The following is a 13,209-nucleotide window of genomic DNA, read 5'->3' as shown; positions in this document are numbered from 1 at the left end:
AGCCAGGCAAGCATTTATGTTGCTAAGTGACCTGTTCTGGGTTGGGAACCCAGGAGGTTTTAACGTTTATTTATTTTTGGGACAGAGAGAGACAGAGCATGAACGGGGGAGGGGCAGAGAGAGAGGGAGACACAGAATCGGAAACAGGCTCCAGGCTCTGAGCCATCAGCCCAGAGCCTGACGCGGGGCTCGAACTCACGGACTGTGAGATCGTGACCTGGCTGAAGTCGGACGCTCAACCGACTGCGCCACCCAGGCACCCCTACCCAGGAGGTTTTAAAAGCACACGGTGGGGACACAGCCCAGAGGCAGGGAGGCAGAGGAATTTAGCCAGAGACAGAAGGCAGGGGAAAGGTGTCCTAGGCAGAGAGCCTGGCCAGTGTGAAACCTGGGAGTCAAGTAAAAGTATAGCTCCATTAGGGGTACTAAAAGCCCTGAGAGGCTGGAGTGTCTCACTAAAGAAAGGGAAAGGCAAGAAATGAGGCTAGAGGATGCAGGGCTTTTAAGACTCATTAAGATTGTTTAAACATATCAATGTAACGCTATCTTCATTTAAAACACCAATATAGGGGCGCCTGTGTGGCCCAGGCGGTTAAGCCTCCAACTCTTGATTTTGGTTCAGGTCACGATCTCACAATTGGTGAGTTCGAGCCCTTTGTCAGGCTCTGCGTTGACAGTGTGAAGCCTGCTTGGGATTCTCTCTCTCTCTCTCTCTCTCTCTCTCTCCGCTCCCCCATTCACACTCTCATGCTCTCTCTCAAAATAAATAAATAAACTTTATATATATATATATATATATATATATATATATATATATACATACATATAACACCAATATAATGTGGGGAGAGCTAGGCAAGCAATTCCTATGGAAAAATTATCATACAAAAATAACTGAAAAGTCTGAAAGAAAAGACTAGCGAGTGAGACTAATACTTCAAATAGAAAAAAATAATAATATAAAGCTTCAGGAGACAAAAAGTTCAGTAATGAAAAATAGCCAGGCTGATTAACAGAATAAGATATATCCCCAAATGGCCTAAATCTTTAGTTGAAATTACTGACGGAACAGTAGAATTATATATCTACAGTGTCAAGAGACCTGATTGGCTGATCAGCTATCTTGAAAAAATAATAAAACACTTTTTGCTACCTCTCTCCTTACACTTTGAAAATCCAGATGGAGCCAAGCTTTAAATATAAAAGTATGAAGTAGCAAAAGACAATATGGAGTTATTTTATACTCTCAGAGAGGGGAAAACTTGCAGCCACATTTACAACATAGAAGCCATAAAGGAAATAATAAATTTTACTACAAAAAGAATTTAATTGTTTTACCAAAGGAAGAAGAAGAAGAAATACCAGCACCAACATCAGAAGACAAGCAAAACATCAGGCCACATACACATTTTCTTTTTGTTAAATAGGTCTTATGAATCCATTTTTTGAGAAGGCCACCCAGCTAACAGAAAAAGAAAATAGCTAAGGATATGACAAACAGGGTTCACTGAAAAAGAAATCCAAATGACTTACTCCATGTAAAAAGACTTTCAACCTGGAACATAATTACAGAATTGTGAAATAAAACAGTGGTGAATCCTATTGTCCAGGCAAAGGTCAAAAGGTTTGGTAACAAATAGTATTGGCTGAGTTGTAGAAAAACAGGTGCTTTCAGTTTGAATGGCAGAATGAAAGAGTGTCATCTCTTTGAAAGACGCCTCCCTCACTATCTATCAAAGTCACAAACATCTTTGCAAATGTCCCTGCAGTTCAAATTCTAGGAATTTTCCTATCAATAAAATCATGCATGTGTATAAGAAGTTTGTAGACAAGGTTATTCAAAAGGAGGCTGGTTCAGTAAAGAGAAGCCTATTCATTCAATGGATTACTGTGTTGCTGTGAAAAAAACAAGATTGGTGTACATGTGCTGATACAGAAACATTTTCAAGATACAGCGTTAAGTAAATAAACACCAACATGCAGCACAGTGGGTATAGCATGCCTTCATCTGTGTATAAACAAAAAAAAAAAGACATATATATGCACTCATGTATGTGAGTAGACTCTGGAAGCTGAGAGATTAGAGAGTTGTAGTCCACAACAGAAGACTAACTTTTCATGACCCACTTCTCTGTACTGACTGCATTTCTTATCATGTTCATGTATTACTTTAAAAAAGCTAATTCCTGGGGCGCCTGGTTGGCTCAGTCAGTTAAGTGTCCGACTTCAGGACGTGATCTCACGGTTTGTGAGTTCGAGCCCCGCGTCAGGCTCTGTGCTGACAGCTCGGAGCCTGGAGCCTGCTTCCGATTCTATGTCTCCTTCTCTCTCTGCCCCTCCCCCAACTTGTGCTCTGTCTCTCTCTATCAAAAATAAATAAATGTAAAAAAAAATGTTTTAAAGCTAATTCCTGGGGTTCCTGGTGGCTCAGTCAGTTAAGATTCTGACTCTTGATCTCAGCACACGTCTCAAGGTTCCTGAGATAGAGCCCCACCTGGGGCTATGTGCCGACAGTGCAAGCCTGCTTGGGATTCTCTCTCTTTCTCTCTGACCCTCCCCCTCTCGTGCTCTCTTTCTCTCTCTCAAAATAAATAAATAAACTTAAAACAAAAAAAAGCTAATTGCTAATAAAATTTCATACAATAAAGTTAATGCATTTCAGAGAAAAGAGGTGTAAAAATCACTGTAAAGAATCTGAACGGTTCCCAGGCTTGAGCAAGCTTGGCTGAAAGCACTAACCTTTCCAAAGAAAAAATGTGTCACTCAGCTTTGGTGCTGGGCAGTAAATGAAGGAGAGAAAAAGGAGTGTCCATCCAGGGGACACAGGTCCGGGCCAAAGTACTTCAAGTTCTGCATTCCCTTTGTGAAGGCGATCCCATTATGGAGATAGATGCCTTGGGCAAGCTTAGCTTAATGCCATTTAACATTTTAAATGAGGAATGAAGTGCCCTTGCTCTAATTCCAAGATCACCAAACAAGCTTCCAGTTATAATTTGTACTCCTTTATAGATCTACTGGTGTAGAAAACAACCTAATGCTGATCTGCGTATTTGGGTCCACATGATTGCTCTATGCCTTATTATATAGCAACGTAATGACGATCTGGATTGGTGTTTGGCTTTTTTTTGTTGTTTTTTTTTTGTTTGTTTTGTTTTGTTTTGTTTTGTTTTGTTTTTTTACTAAATAACAAAAACCAAACAACAACAACCAACTTTGGTCTTTAAGAGACATGAGGAGCCACAGGGCAGTTATAAGGCGTGACACCCTGGCACCTGGGTGGCTCAGTCGGTCAAGCATCTGACTTTAGATTTCAGCTCAGGTCATGATCTCGTGGTTCGTGAGTTTGAGCCCCATGTCAGGCTCTGTGCTGACAGCATGGAGCCTGCTTGGGATTCTTGTCTCTCCCTCTCTCTCTGCCCCTCCCCTGCTTGTGTTCTCTCTCTCTCTCTGTCTCTCTCGAAATAAATAAAGAAATAAACTTTAAAAATTTAAAGAAAAAAAACAAGCTGTGACATAATGAGATCAGCATTTTACAAACACCACACCAGCACACATGGCACATGGGTAGAGAGGAAGCCCGGCAGGGAGGAAGGTTCTGCAGCACTATAGGCAGAAAATGATGATTTTTTCCCCCCACCAGGGACAGCTTACTCAACATGTACTGGTCCACCTGTACTTTTTAGTAATTACATCAACGAATCCACATGTTCGCGTCTGATCAGAACACCTGCCCTTTATATGCACGTTCTGATTTTTTCAGCTCCCCCGGTGGACAGGAGAGTGTGGATATGAAACCCACACCCCATCTCGCCGCCCAGGGCTCCTTCCAGTTATCCCAGGTACCTGCACGCTGCCACCTGTCCGGCTGTGTTAAGCTCGTCGCGCCAGGTTCAGTGGGAATGGTGATGGTCCACCCACAGGCCCTGCAACCCGAGATTTCTTGACAGCCCATTAAAAGGGCTTTGCGGCCAGGTGCCTGCCTGAGGGGGCGTGTGCGTGTACGTGTGCGTGAGCGTGCATGCGTGGTTGTTGGCCGCGGGGGAAGAAATGAGAACCACCACCGGAAACAGAAGGAGAAAGGAGAGTGACAAGGGGAAAAAGCCCAAGCAAGAAGGCAAGGCAAGCAGTCCAGGCGCAGAATCTTCCCCAACGCTGAGCCTGGGGTGGCAGCTGAGGTGCTCTGGAGTGAACCCGGGAGCAGACTAGAAATGTGTTCAGCCTTGCCCGAGAACACAGAGGCCACCCCAGTAGGCTCCCTCTCGCCCAGCACCGCCCGCCCCGCTGCATACACGCTCACACATCAATCGACCGAGGCCTGCAATGGGAAGCGAGCAGGCAACAGAGAACTCGGCCACAGGTCCCTCTGCCACCCCGCAGGAAGGGCCTCTGTGGCACATGCAGGGGACACAACTTTGGTGACCAAAACTGAAGTTCAGAAGAGCCTACCTACCTTTTTTTAGACTGCATTCTGTTTCAGAGGCTAAAAACCAAAAGTCCACTGTCTTTTGATTTAAAATCACACCCCTGTAGCAACTGTCCCCAAATGCCTCACTGATTATTTTATGTTGAGAACTGATCACAGAGGACGGACACAACGGGTCTCTGGCCAAGGGAACCAAAGAACTAACCTCTTACTACTTCACTCAGGTCCTCATCCAGAGAAACCTAGAATGATTAAAACAAAATTAAAACTCTGGGTGGGGATGTAATGTAGGGCCCGGTGAGTACAGTTAATAATACTGTAGCGTCTATTTGAAAGTTACTAAGAGAATAGATCCTCAAAGTTCTCAAGAAAAATACGCATAATGATGTGTGGTGACGGATGCTAACCAGACTTAGGGTGGTGATTTCTCCACGATACATGCAAATACCAAATCATTACATTGAATACCTGAAACCTGAAATGTCAGTTCTATCTCAGCAGAAAAAGGGGGAGGGGGGGGAGTCCAGGTGGTTTAAAGAAGTAAATGCTCAATTATTAGGAAAATTTTACAATTCAAGATAATTAAGTCTGAAAGGACCACACCTGGTGTTTTATACACACACTTGTATCTTCACAGACACATAGACAAAGAGAGTCCTGGTATGTGTGTCTGTGCGTCTAGAGGATTGTTTGGATGTGAACATTATAGGCAAGCATGGGGTATGGAATAGCAATAGGTCTTTATCTGCAATAGAAAAGAGACTCTGGGGGTGTCTGGGTGGCTCCGTCGGTGGAGCGTCCAACTTCGGCTCAGGTCCTGGTCTCACAGTTTGTGGGTTTGAGCCCCCCGCCCCACCCCGCATCGGGCTCTGTGCTGACAGCTGAGAGCCCCGAGCCTGCTTCTGATTCTGTGTCTCCCCAGCTCTCTGCCCCTCCCCCGCTCACACTTTATCTCGCTCTGTTTCTCAAAAATAGATAAATGTAAAAAAAAATTTTTTTTTAAAGAAAAGAGACTCTGGGTGGTGTGTGATTATTATCATCTTTATCCTATACTAGAAGATGCTGTATTCCCAAGGAATACACAAATCATCGATGTCTTGATAGTCTAACACATGGTGCAGGTAGAAATGGTGATGGACAGCAGGACAAAGACAGGGGGTGAAGCCCCACTCCACTTCCTTCCCACTGCCATGCCCTTTAACTTGTGACCTTTTATGTGAATCTCTACCCTTGCCTCAAAATTGCTTGTGCTCTCGAGGCCAAATCTGGGCAAGTGGGGCTGAGCAGACAGAGGCCTAAACGAGACACTGGCTAAGATTCTATCCCGAATTGTATCCTGCTCCACCAGAGAGGGCTGGACAAGCCAATCAACCTGACAGTCCCTCCGAGGCTCTCAAGACCTTCTCACCTACTTCAGACCTAAATAAGCAGATGTCTGGAGGGAGCCTTCCAGGTCCCTGGAGAGAAACCTTGCCTGAATCTAGAGTTATGTCTCAGTGCAGGCCATGGACAACATACAGAATGGTAGCAGAATGAATTCTAGATGGGAGTCCGCAATCCTTAAGCTTGCTCAATGGCTCAGTCATTGAGCTCAGCCATCAATCTTGGGGCAAAGAGAAGTCAGGGGCAAAAAAAAAAGGGCAGGAAAGAATAAGCATGCTCTGGCCACAGGTCTTTCATAGGCGCTAAGACAGACTTTGTATAAAGGGCTGTGGGGTCCTCCACTTATAACCACCCTTGACTGTGGCCAAGACTCCCAGGGCAGCAACTTTCATTCTGCAGCGTGTGCTCTGCCCTCCTTCCACACCCAACCTGCCAAGATGGGTTAGCATCCCTCACTGCTGCCAATTCATGAAGGCTCTTCTCTGCAGCTGGACTTTCATGTACGAATTGCTTACAGATGAGGAAGCCTCGAAATTTAAAAAACAAAAACAAAACACAGTCATCTAAACAGAAAATGCATTTCTTCCCATGTGAAGATGAGGCCATTGCTTTGGGATCGACAGCTCACACGCTTTTTAATTGCTCTGTCTCTAGTAGAGACAGCTTTGCACAGACTTGGCTAGACTATGCTTCTCTTCACATCTCTGACACTTTCTCAAATGGTGGGCTGGGGTTAGGTTCAATCAAGGGTGCAGAAGAGAAGGGTGGTCCACCAAAGTAAAGGCCATGGCACTTCCTTTGGACGCTGGGGGAAGGAGCTTCCGGACCCACGATGTCTTTAACATATCATGGCCTTAGACTCTCCACTGGCTTGGTTTGTGCTGAGAGTGCCAGAGCAGAGCATTCCTGGGACCCTTCTCCTTCTGTGGTACCAATTCTGAGTGACCCTGTGTGTGACCTTGGACTCAGCAGCCCAGCACTAACGTGCCACCAGTCTTATTAGCGGCTCACATTTGAAGAGACATGCTTTGGGGAATTGAGAGCAGACACCAACACATGCACATGTGACAGTGTCACCAAAGGCCATCAGATTCTCACATGACCCTTCACTTCATAACCGATGTATAAACCACATTATCTCTGCCACTGAAGCTTCATGAACTTCAGGGCCAGGAGACACTTGTCTGAGCACTGAATCCAAAACCCTCAGTTTACATCTGACAGGCTCATGCCCAGATAGTAAGGGGCTGCTTCAAGATCAGGTCACTGCTGACTCCAACTCTCTGTGATATTCGGGTCTTTAAATAAACAAACAAACAGGTTAACTCAGTACCTATGCATGACTTTTCTTCCCAGGTTTATAACCCTCACAAGCACTCACTCCTTCATCTTCCAGATCAATATTTACTGACTCCCCAGTCCCTTTGACAACCCAGAGACCAAAGTGGTAGAAGGCACCCTGATTATGTGAGATCTTTGCCTTCTTTAATGGAGATCGATCAGCAATCAAATGTAGGGTGGAAATTATCAGGCTACTGCAGGGCTCAGACCCCTGCCACCTGGGGGTGGGATTTGTGTTTTAAACCAGTTAGACCAAGTAGATTATGAAAATGGTCAATCGGCTATTAACCCAAGGTTCAGTTTTTTCCTCTGCCTTTCTCTCTCTCACACATACCAAATGAGGAAAACATGTGCCCTTCTAAATGATCTCTCCCAAAAAATCATCCAGTGGATTTATAAACATCAAGAGGAACCAGAATTTGGCATCGCACCAAGGGGCAGCAGGTTCAATGCCGCATTCCACCCTATGGTGTTTGAAGCCACAAGGAGCTCTCTAGAGAAGTGGTAAGTTAGTCTGGAGGGTTGAATGTCAGCGTGTGGCACTCAATAGTGGTTTAATAGCGTTTCTTTCCCTAACAGCCAAGATGAGCAATGAGTTAAAACATGGCACTTGCTTCGTACCAAAGGCAAAAAAAAAAAAAAAAAAAAAAAAAATCAAAAACAAAAACAGAAACAGAAACATACAGAAAGGAAAAGAACAAAAAAAGAAAGGAATTCCCCTTCCCCAGCTGAACAAAAACTCTAGGTTTTATACTCTGACGACCCAGATATAGTCAAAGAGATCATACAGAATGTTCCTAGGGAGAAAAGAGACCTCAATTCTTAGCTGTCCGGCCAACTTTTCAGCTTAGAAAAACGTCTTTACAAGGGAATATTGAAGCAGACACAAACAGAGGTTTATGGGATAGAAACAGTGAAAGATTTTAAACAGAACTAAACTCAGCTCTGGGGAACTGTGACCACATTATCTCAACTTCCCATTACTTGCTTGTAATAACACATAACCCAGGCCCTTCCCTTCACTTGAGTACTCTGGATTCCCATAAGGAAATATCACTTTTCGGAGAAGAAAAAAACATCAAACACGTTTTCCTGTATAGTCAATGAGAGGTGATGGGGGGGGTGGGGCGGAGGGAGAGAAAGTAGGGTCAGGAGGGTCAAGGCACTTTTCAATTGTTTTACCCAATGTAAGAAAAACCTCCTTAACGCAGAGATTGAAGATATGAAACTAAGAAGGCTCCACATTGTCCTGCTGGGGTGAATTCTGTAAGTATCTTCACTGGGAAGACAGTGCGTTTTCAACTGCTGCTTGCAAGTTGTGTTAAATAATGAATGATGTAAATTAGAATGCCTTATTTATTAACAAGTCCAGTGTGGCTTATGTAACCACACTCAAAACTTACTCTGTGGCCCTTAAATGCGCAGAAAGCACAATCCAAAGTTCTAGAACCCCCCGTGGAGGGGCTGAGAGGTAAACATCAGACTAATAAAAACTGATGCCTGTCACTGAATGCTTGCGAATGCCAGGATTCTTGTTTTTAGTGCAATTAATTGCGGTGGAAAAGCTTACTAAGGTGAGGGGGCCAAAATCAATGTATTAATGACATAACATTACAGTCACTTAACCAAGCCAACAATTTATTGCACATAGAGGCTCTGGCAGCAGAAGCTGCAAATTCTATTTATGTTGCACTAAGAGGAAAAATGTTAGACTTGTCTCCAAATATGACCCCCAAATCAGAAACTAACACCCAAGAAATTCAGGAAAAAAGGCCATCACTGATGTCTATAAAATATAAGCAATATAAGAATGCATGCCCCCCTTTCACGACCATGTAAATGTACTTAGCACTCAACACCAGTGAATGTTACACTTAAAATGATTAAGGTGGCAAATTTTGTTTTAGGTGTTTTTGACCACAATAAAAATAGAAAAGTATGATCTGTTTTAACCGTGCCTTTTATCACTTGGGTGAGACACAACTTGTCCTTTAGAGAGCATTTTCGCACTCGATACTACAGAGACCTCAATGGCCGGTTACATAATTCTAACAGTAGGCTTTACTCTTGAATTCCACTTCTGTGCGGCAATGGTACTGTTTTGAAGTTTAATCTAGCACTGCTTTGGGATAACCATCTCAGAGTAAGAGAAGCTGGCACCTAGCATCTGTGTGATCCTGGGCAGGTGTGATGCATCTCTACACACAGGGAGAGGGATCCAGATATCGTGTCGATGGGTAAAGAGTATGAGACAGACACTATGCTAGGAGAATTTTTGATAAAACAGGCTCAAACAATGATTCTAAAACGAAATGTCAGGTGGGCCTAAAATATGCACGTAGAAACAAAAAATAAAATCCCATGCATATGGTTTTAGAATGTTCTACCAATGGGCTCTCTCTGAACCCTAAAAAAGCACAGTGGGGTAATTTCCCCGAAATATATAGACATTGAGTGATATACCATTTTTAAGTGATACAGTAAACCATGGCTCCAGCAAGTTCTAATTACAGTTTACTTACATTTCCCCTATTTAAAAAACTAGAAACATAAAATTTCAGCTAAGCACCATTAAACTGGAACTTTAAAACAGGTTATTTCAGGAATACCATTGGGTCTAATAACAAAGTAAAAAAAAAAAAATGTGTAATTTGGTTCCAACTGGAGCTGGTATCCACTGGCCAAGAATTCAAAAGCTGTTCAAGCAAATATTACTACGTAAGAAAAAGCCAGATGGAGTCATATATGGATGACAGTGAAGCAAGTCCATTTCGATATCAAAACAGTAGAACTCAAAATAATTATACGAAGTGCTTCCTAAACAAGGGTTTTGATACATTTTACAGGACATCAGGGAACAAACAGGCTGGGCTCAAACAAAGCTGAGGGACAGAGCTGAGATACGGACTTTTTCTCAGAACGCACATCTACCAGCCCCATTACTGTCACTAAGGAGCGTAAATTCTCCATCCCAAACACTCACCCTACACACCTCCCAACTCTCACTCTCGATGATCTTCACATCAAAAGAAAAAAAAAAATAACAGTAGAAATGAGGAGCGCCACTGAAGGAATAACTGACAAACACTTTAGTAAAAAAAAAAAAAAAAAAAAAAAAGAATCAATTTTTTTAAAGCCGGAAAATAGGAACCTACCATCAGCTATAAAAGAAACAACAGCAATTAGCAATTATGAGAACTGATATAAGAAAGCTCAACTCAAGTCCACTGATTGCATAAATACCAGGCAGCCAAGACCATGAAGGTTTAAATGATATTTTTTTTTAAAGAGTTTTATTTTCCTTTTCTCCGATGATGGCTTTAAAAATATTAAAGTGGAAAAAAATGTTACAGTGAAAATGATGGGCCCTATCTCCTATCCTTCTTCATCATACATGCATCCTCTAATACAGAATTTAAAAACAACAAAACAAGACGTCTGACTGTATCAAGGCACACTCCCCCTGGTCTCAAAATAGTCCGAAGGGCTCTGAATTCCATATGGCTTCCTCCATCTGACTGCTGACATCTCATCTCGTGAAAGAGACACAGATCCTGATAAAAGGCCACAGACACTTTGACCAGGCGAACCAGGGCCAGCACAGTTGGGGCCCTACACACCCTCTCCGGCACTGCCTGCTCCAATCCTTGCCAAAAAAAAAAAAAAAATCCCAGCATCCTGGATGCAGCCTGACAGTTGGTCGCTCCCAGCACATCTCAGCTCTGCTAGGCCTGCACATTCCCCTCTGTGCTGTTGTCATTTCCTTCTGCCCTAGCCTTATAACGTGAGCATCACCAGCAGAACGAACAACAGAGGCCAGGAAGGTCTCTTACTTACATTAAAAAACAGGTTATCTCAGTCAACTACGTTGGCAGAAACCAGGCGTGCGTTTTCTGGGGAGGAAAAAAAGCATGCGCACTCGCCAACCGGAAGGCCACAGCCCAAGCCCTACTTTTTGGGCTGCCTATCTTAACATCAAACACACCATAAGGAAAACTGGGAGAAACTTTGCCTTACAACCCTCTGCATGAATGAATAAAATCCCATGCCAGTGAAATACCGGTAATGGCATCCCCCTTGTGGGGGAAGGTACACCTCTAGGAGAGGTGACAGGGAAATGCTGGAGAAAGCACTGGTGAATCCCCGCTTGGTAATGTACTTGTTACAGGGAGGACCGAAATATACAATTCTGCTTCCCCATCAGCCCCGGGGCAAGCTCAAACATGTCCAGGGACATAGGGGTCCGTCGCAAAGTACTACACCCTGCTTTATCATCCAACCTGGTCCCGGGATACTATTCAATGGGCAATTAAGATTTATAATCCAAATGGTCTCAAAATTTTATCTCTGGGAAGTCAGGTCCAAATTAAATCAGACCAGGCTTTTAGGCTTCCCACGAGCACATTTTCCTTTTCAAGAGAGCACATTTCAACACTCAGAACTTCTTCTCTTACAGACCATTTTCAAGGCCAGCTCTGGATGCCATCTCCTAAGCCATATCTGATATACAAAATGAAAAAGGAACTTGGTGAACTCCAAACCTCAGAGAAAGATGTTAAGGGAGAGACTGAGCTCCTTCAACAGATTTCAAAAAGTTCATTATTTTTAACCCCCCCCCCCTTCCAGTAAATATTACTGGAACTTCTCTTAATACAACATACACATAGCACCTTATGAAACAAAAATGTCCAAAACTAAGTTATTGCATACGGAAAGCCTATAAAGCACACCCAGCAGGGCTTTGAAATACAGTGTATAAGGAATCCCTTCCCGCAAAGAATATACATATTTATGTTATTGACACATACAGTATACTTAAAACTTATTTTCAACTGTCCACTTCTCCCCGCGTTAGCAGCCCCAAGCCCGAGATACAGGTAACCCACAGATGGCCCAGCCCTGCATCTCCGATGTCTGACTTCTCCCCAGACTTGAGACAACATCCATGCCCCGACAGACACGTCTGGCCAGCCCCAGCCCGAGGTACCAGGAGAGAAGAAAGGAGAAAGAGCACCGGTAACTCACATTTCGGTGATGTTCTCAGGGTCTGCACTATTAGGCTCCAACCTCGGAAACGCCACGATGCCCGGAGAAGGGTCGCTGCACCAGATCCGAGAAGCGGTGCACTTGCAGGACGTGGGACAGGCGAGAGCGGCCCTCCAGAAGCCCACAACCAGCCAGCAGAAGCCCCAGAGCCGCGCCATGGCGGGTCCATGCCACCTCGTCCAGGACGACATCCCTAGCCTCCAGTGCCAGCCCGAGTCAGACTGAGTACGTGTCCCCGAGCTGCACCGGCCGGCTTCCCCTGCCCCTGCTGGGCGGCCTGTGCCGCGCTCGCCGCTCCCTCGCCCCGGTGTCTGTAGCGGGCGCGCAGAGCCTACAGTGACCGGGGCTGAGCGTGTCCTGGCGGGCGGCACCGTTCACAGTGGCCGGGGCATCTCTGGCCGCCTCACAGGGGGCGCTACCGCCGCTCGGAGCTCCGCGGCGGCCGCCGCTGCATGGCCCGGCGCGCCGAGCACCGGCCGGCGGCGCTGCCGGCACTCCCCGGGACGCAGGCTTCTTGCTAGACGCGCACTGGAATCCGGGACGCACCTCGGGGCTGAGAACAAACAGACACGCGTTAAGACTGAGGGCAGGACCCCTTACGAAAGCGCGCTCGCGGCACCCCCACCCTGACCCCAGCCAGGGGATTGTGGATGGATGAATGCCCAGCTCCGGCCCCAGAAATCAACTTGCCCCTCGATGGCACTGACGCCGCCGGGGCCACCGATGTGCCTCCGCCTCTCTCCAAGCCCGAGGTCGAGGGAGGGGAAATAGGGCAAGGGTTCCCAAGACAGGATTCCATGGCCCAGGCCGGGCGAAGAACCCTTGAATGGGGGACGCGGAGACTGCCGGCGGCGATGGCTCCGCGACGGGGCCCCCAATGATGCTGCAGAATCCGCCACGGCCGCTGGGCGCAGGGGGCGCGGGCAGGTGGCGCGGCGCGTCCCACCTGGGGAGCCTCCGCGGCAGCCCCGGGGGGGACAGCGAGGGCCGAGACGCCGGAGGGCACCGTCCGCGCT

General features: G+C 45.7%; 1 protein-coding gene across 5 annotated transcripts in view; it reads right to left on the bottom strand.

The window, feature by feature from the left end:
* Window positions 1-12,746, bottom strand: part of NTRK2 (neurotrophic receptor tyrosine kinase 2) — a 338,612-nt gene extending 325,866 nt beyond the window's left edge. For 3 of the 5 annotated variants that reach the window (XM_045468970.1, XM_045468973.1, XM_045468974.1), the window contains exon 1: window positions 12,173-12,540. In XM_045468970.1, the coding sequence (XP_045324926.1) occupies window positions 12,173-12,384 (212 nt within the window). In that variant the 5' untranslated portion in view covers window positions 12,385-12,540. Of the gene's footprint in view, window positions 1-12,172 lie in introns of all 5 variants that reach the window. The other 2 variants (XM_045468971.1, XM_045468975.1) reach the window with 2 other exon arrangements.
* Between the last annotated feature and the right edge of the window lie 463 nt (window positions 12,747-13,209).

Source organism: Leopardus geoffroyi, chromosome D4 (genome assembly GCF_018350155.1).
Source record: "Leopardus geoffroyi isolate Oge1 chromosome D4, O.geoffroyi_Oge1_pat1.0, whole genome shotgun sequence".
NCBI classification, from domain to species: domain Eukaryota; kingdom Metazoa; phylum Chordata; class Mammalia; order Carnivora; family Felidae; genus Leopardus; species Leopardus geoffroyi.
The sequence above is the reverse complement of the archived record's forward strand: the minus strand, read 5'-3'. Positions and strand labels throughout refer to the sequence as shown.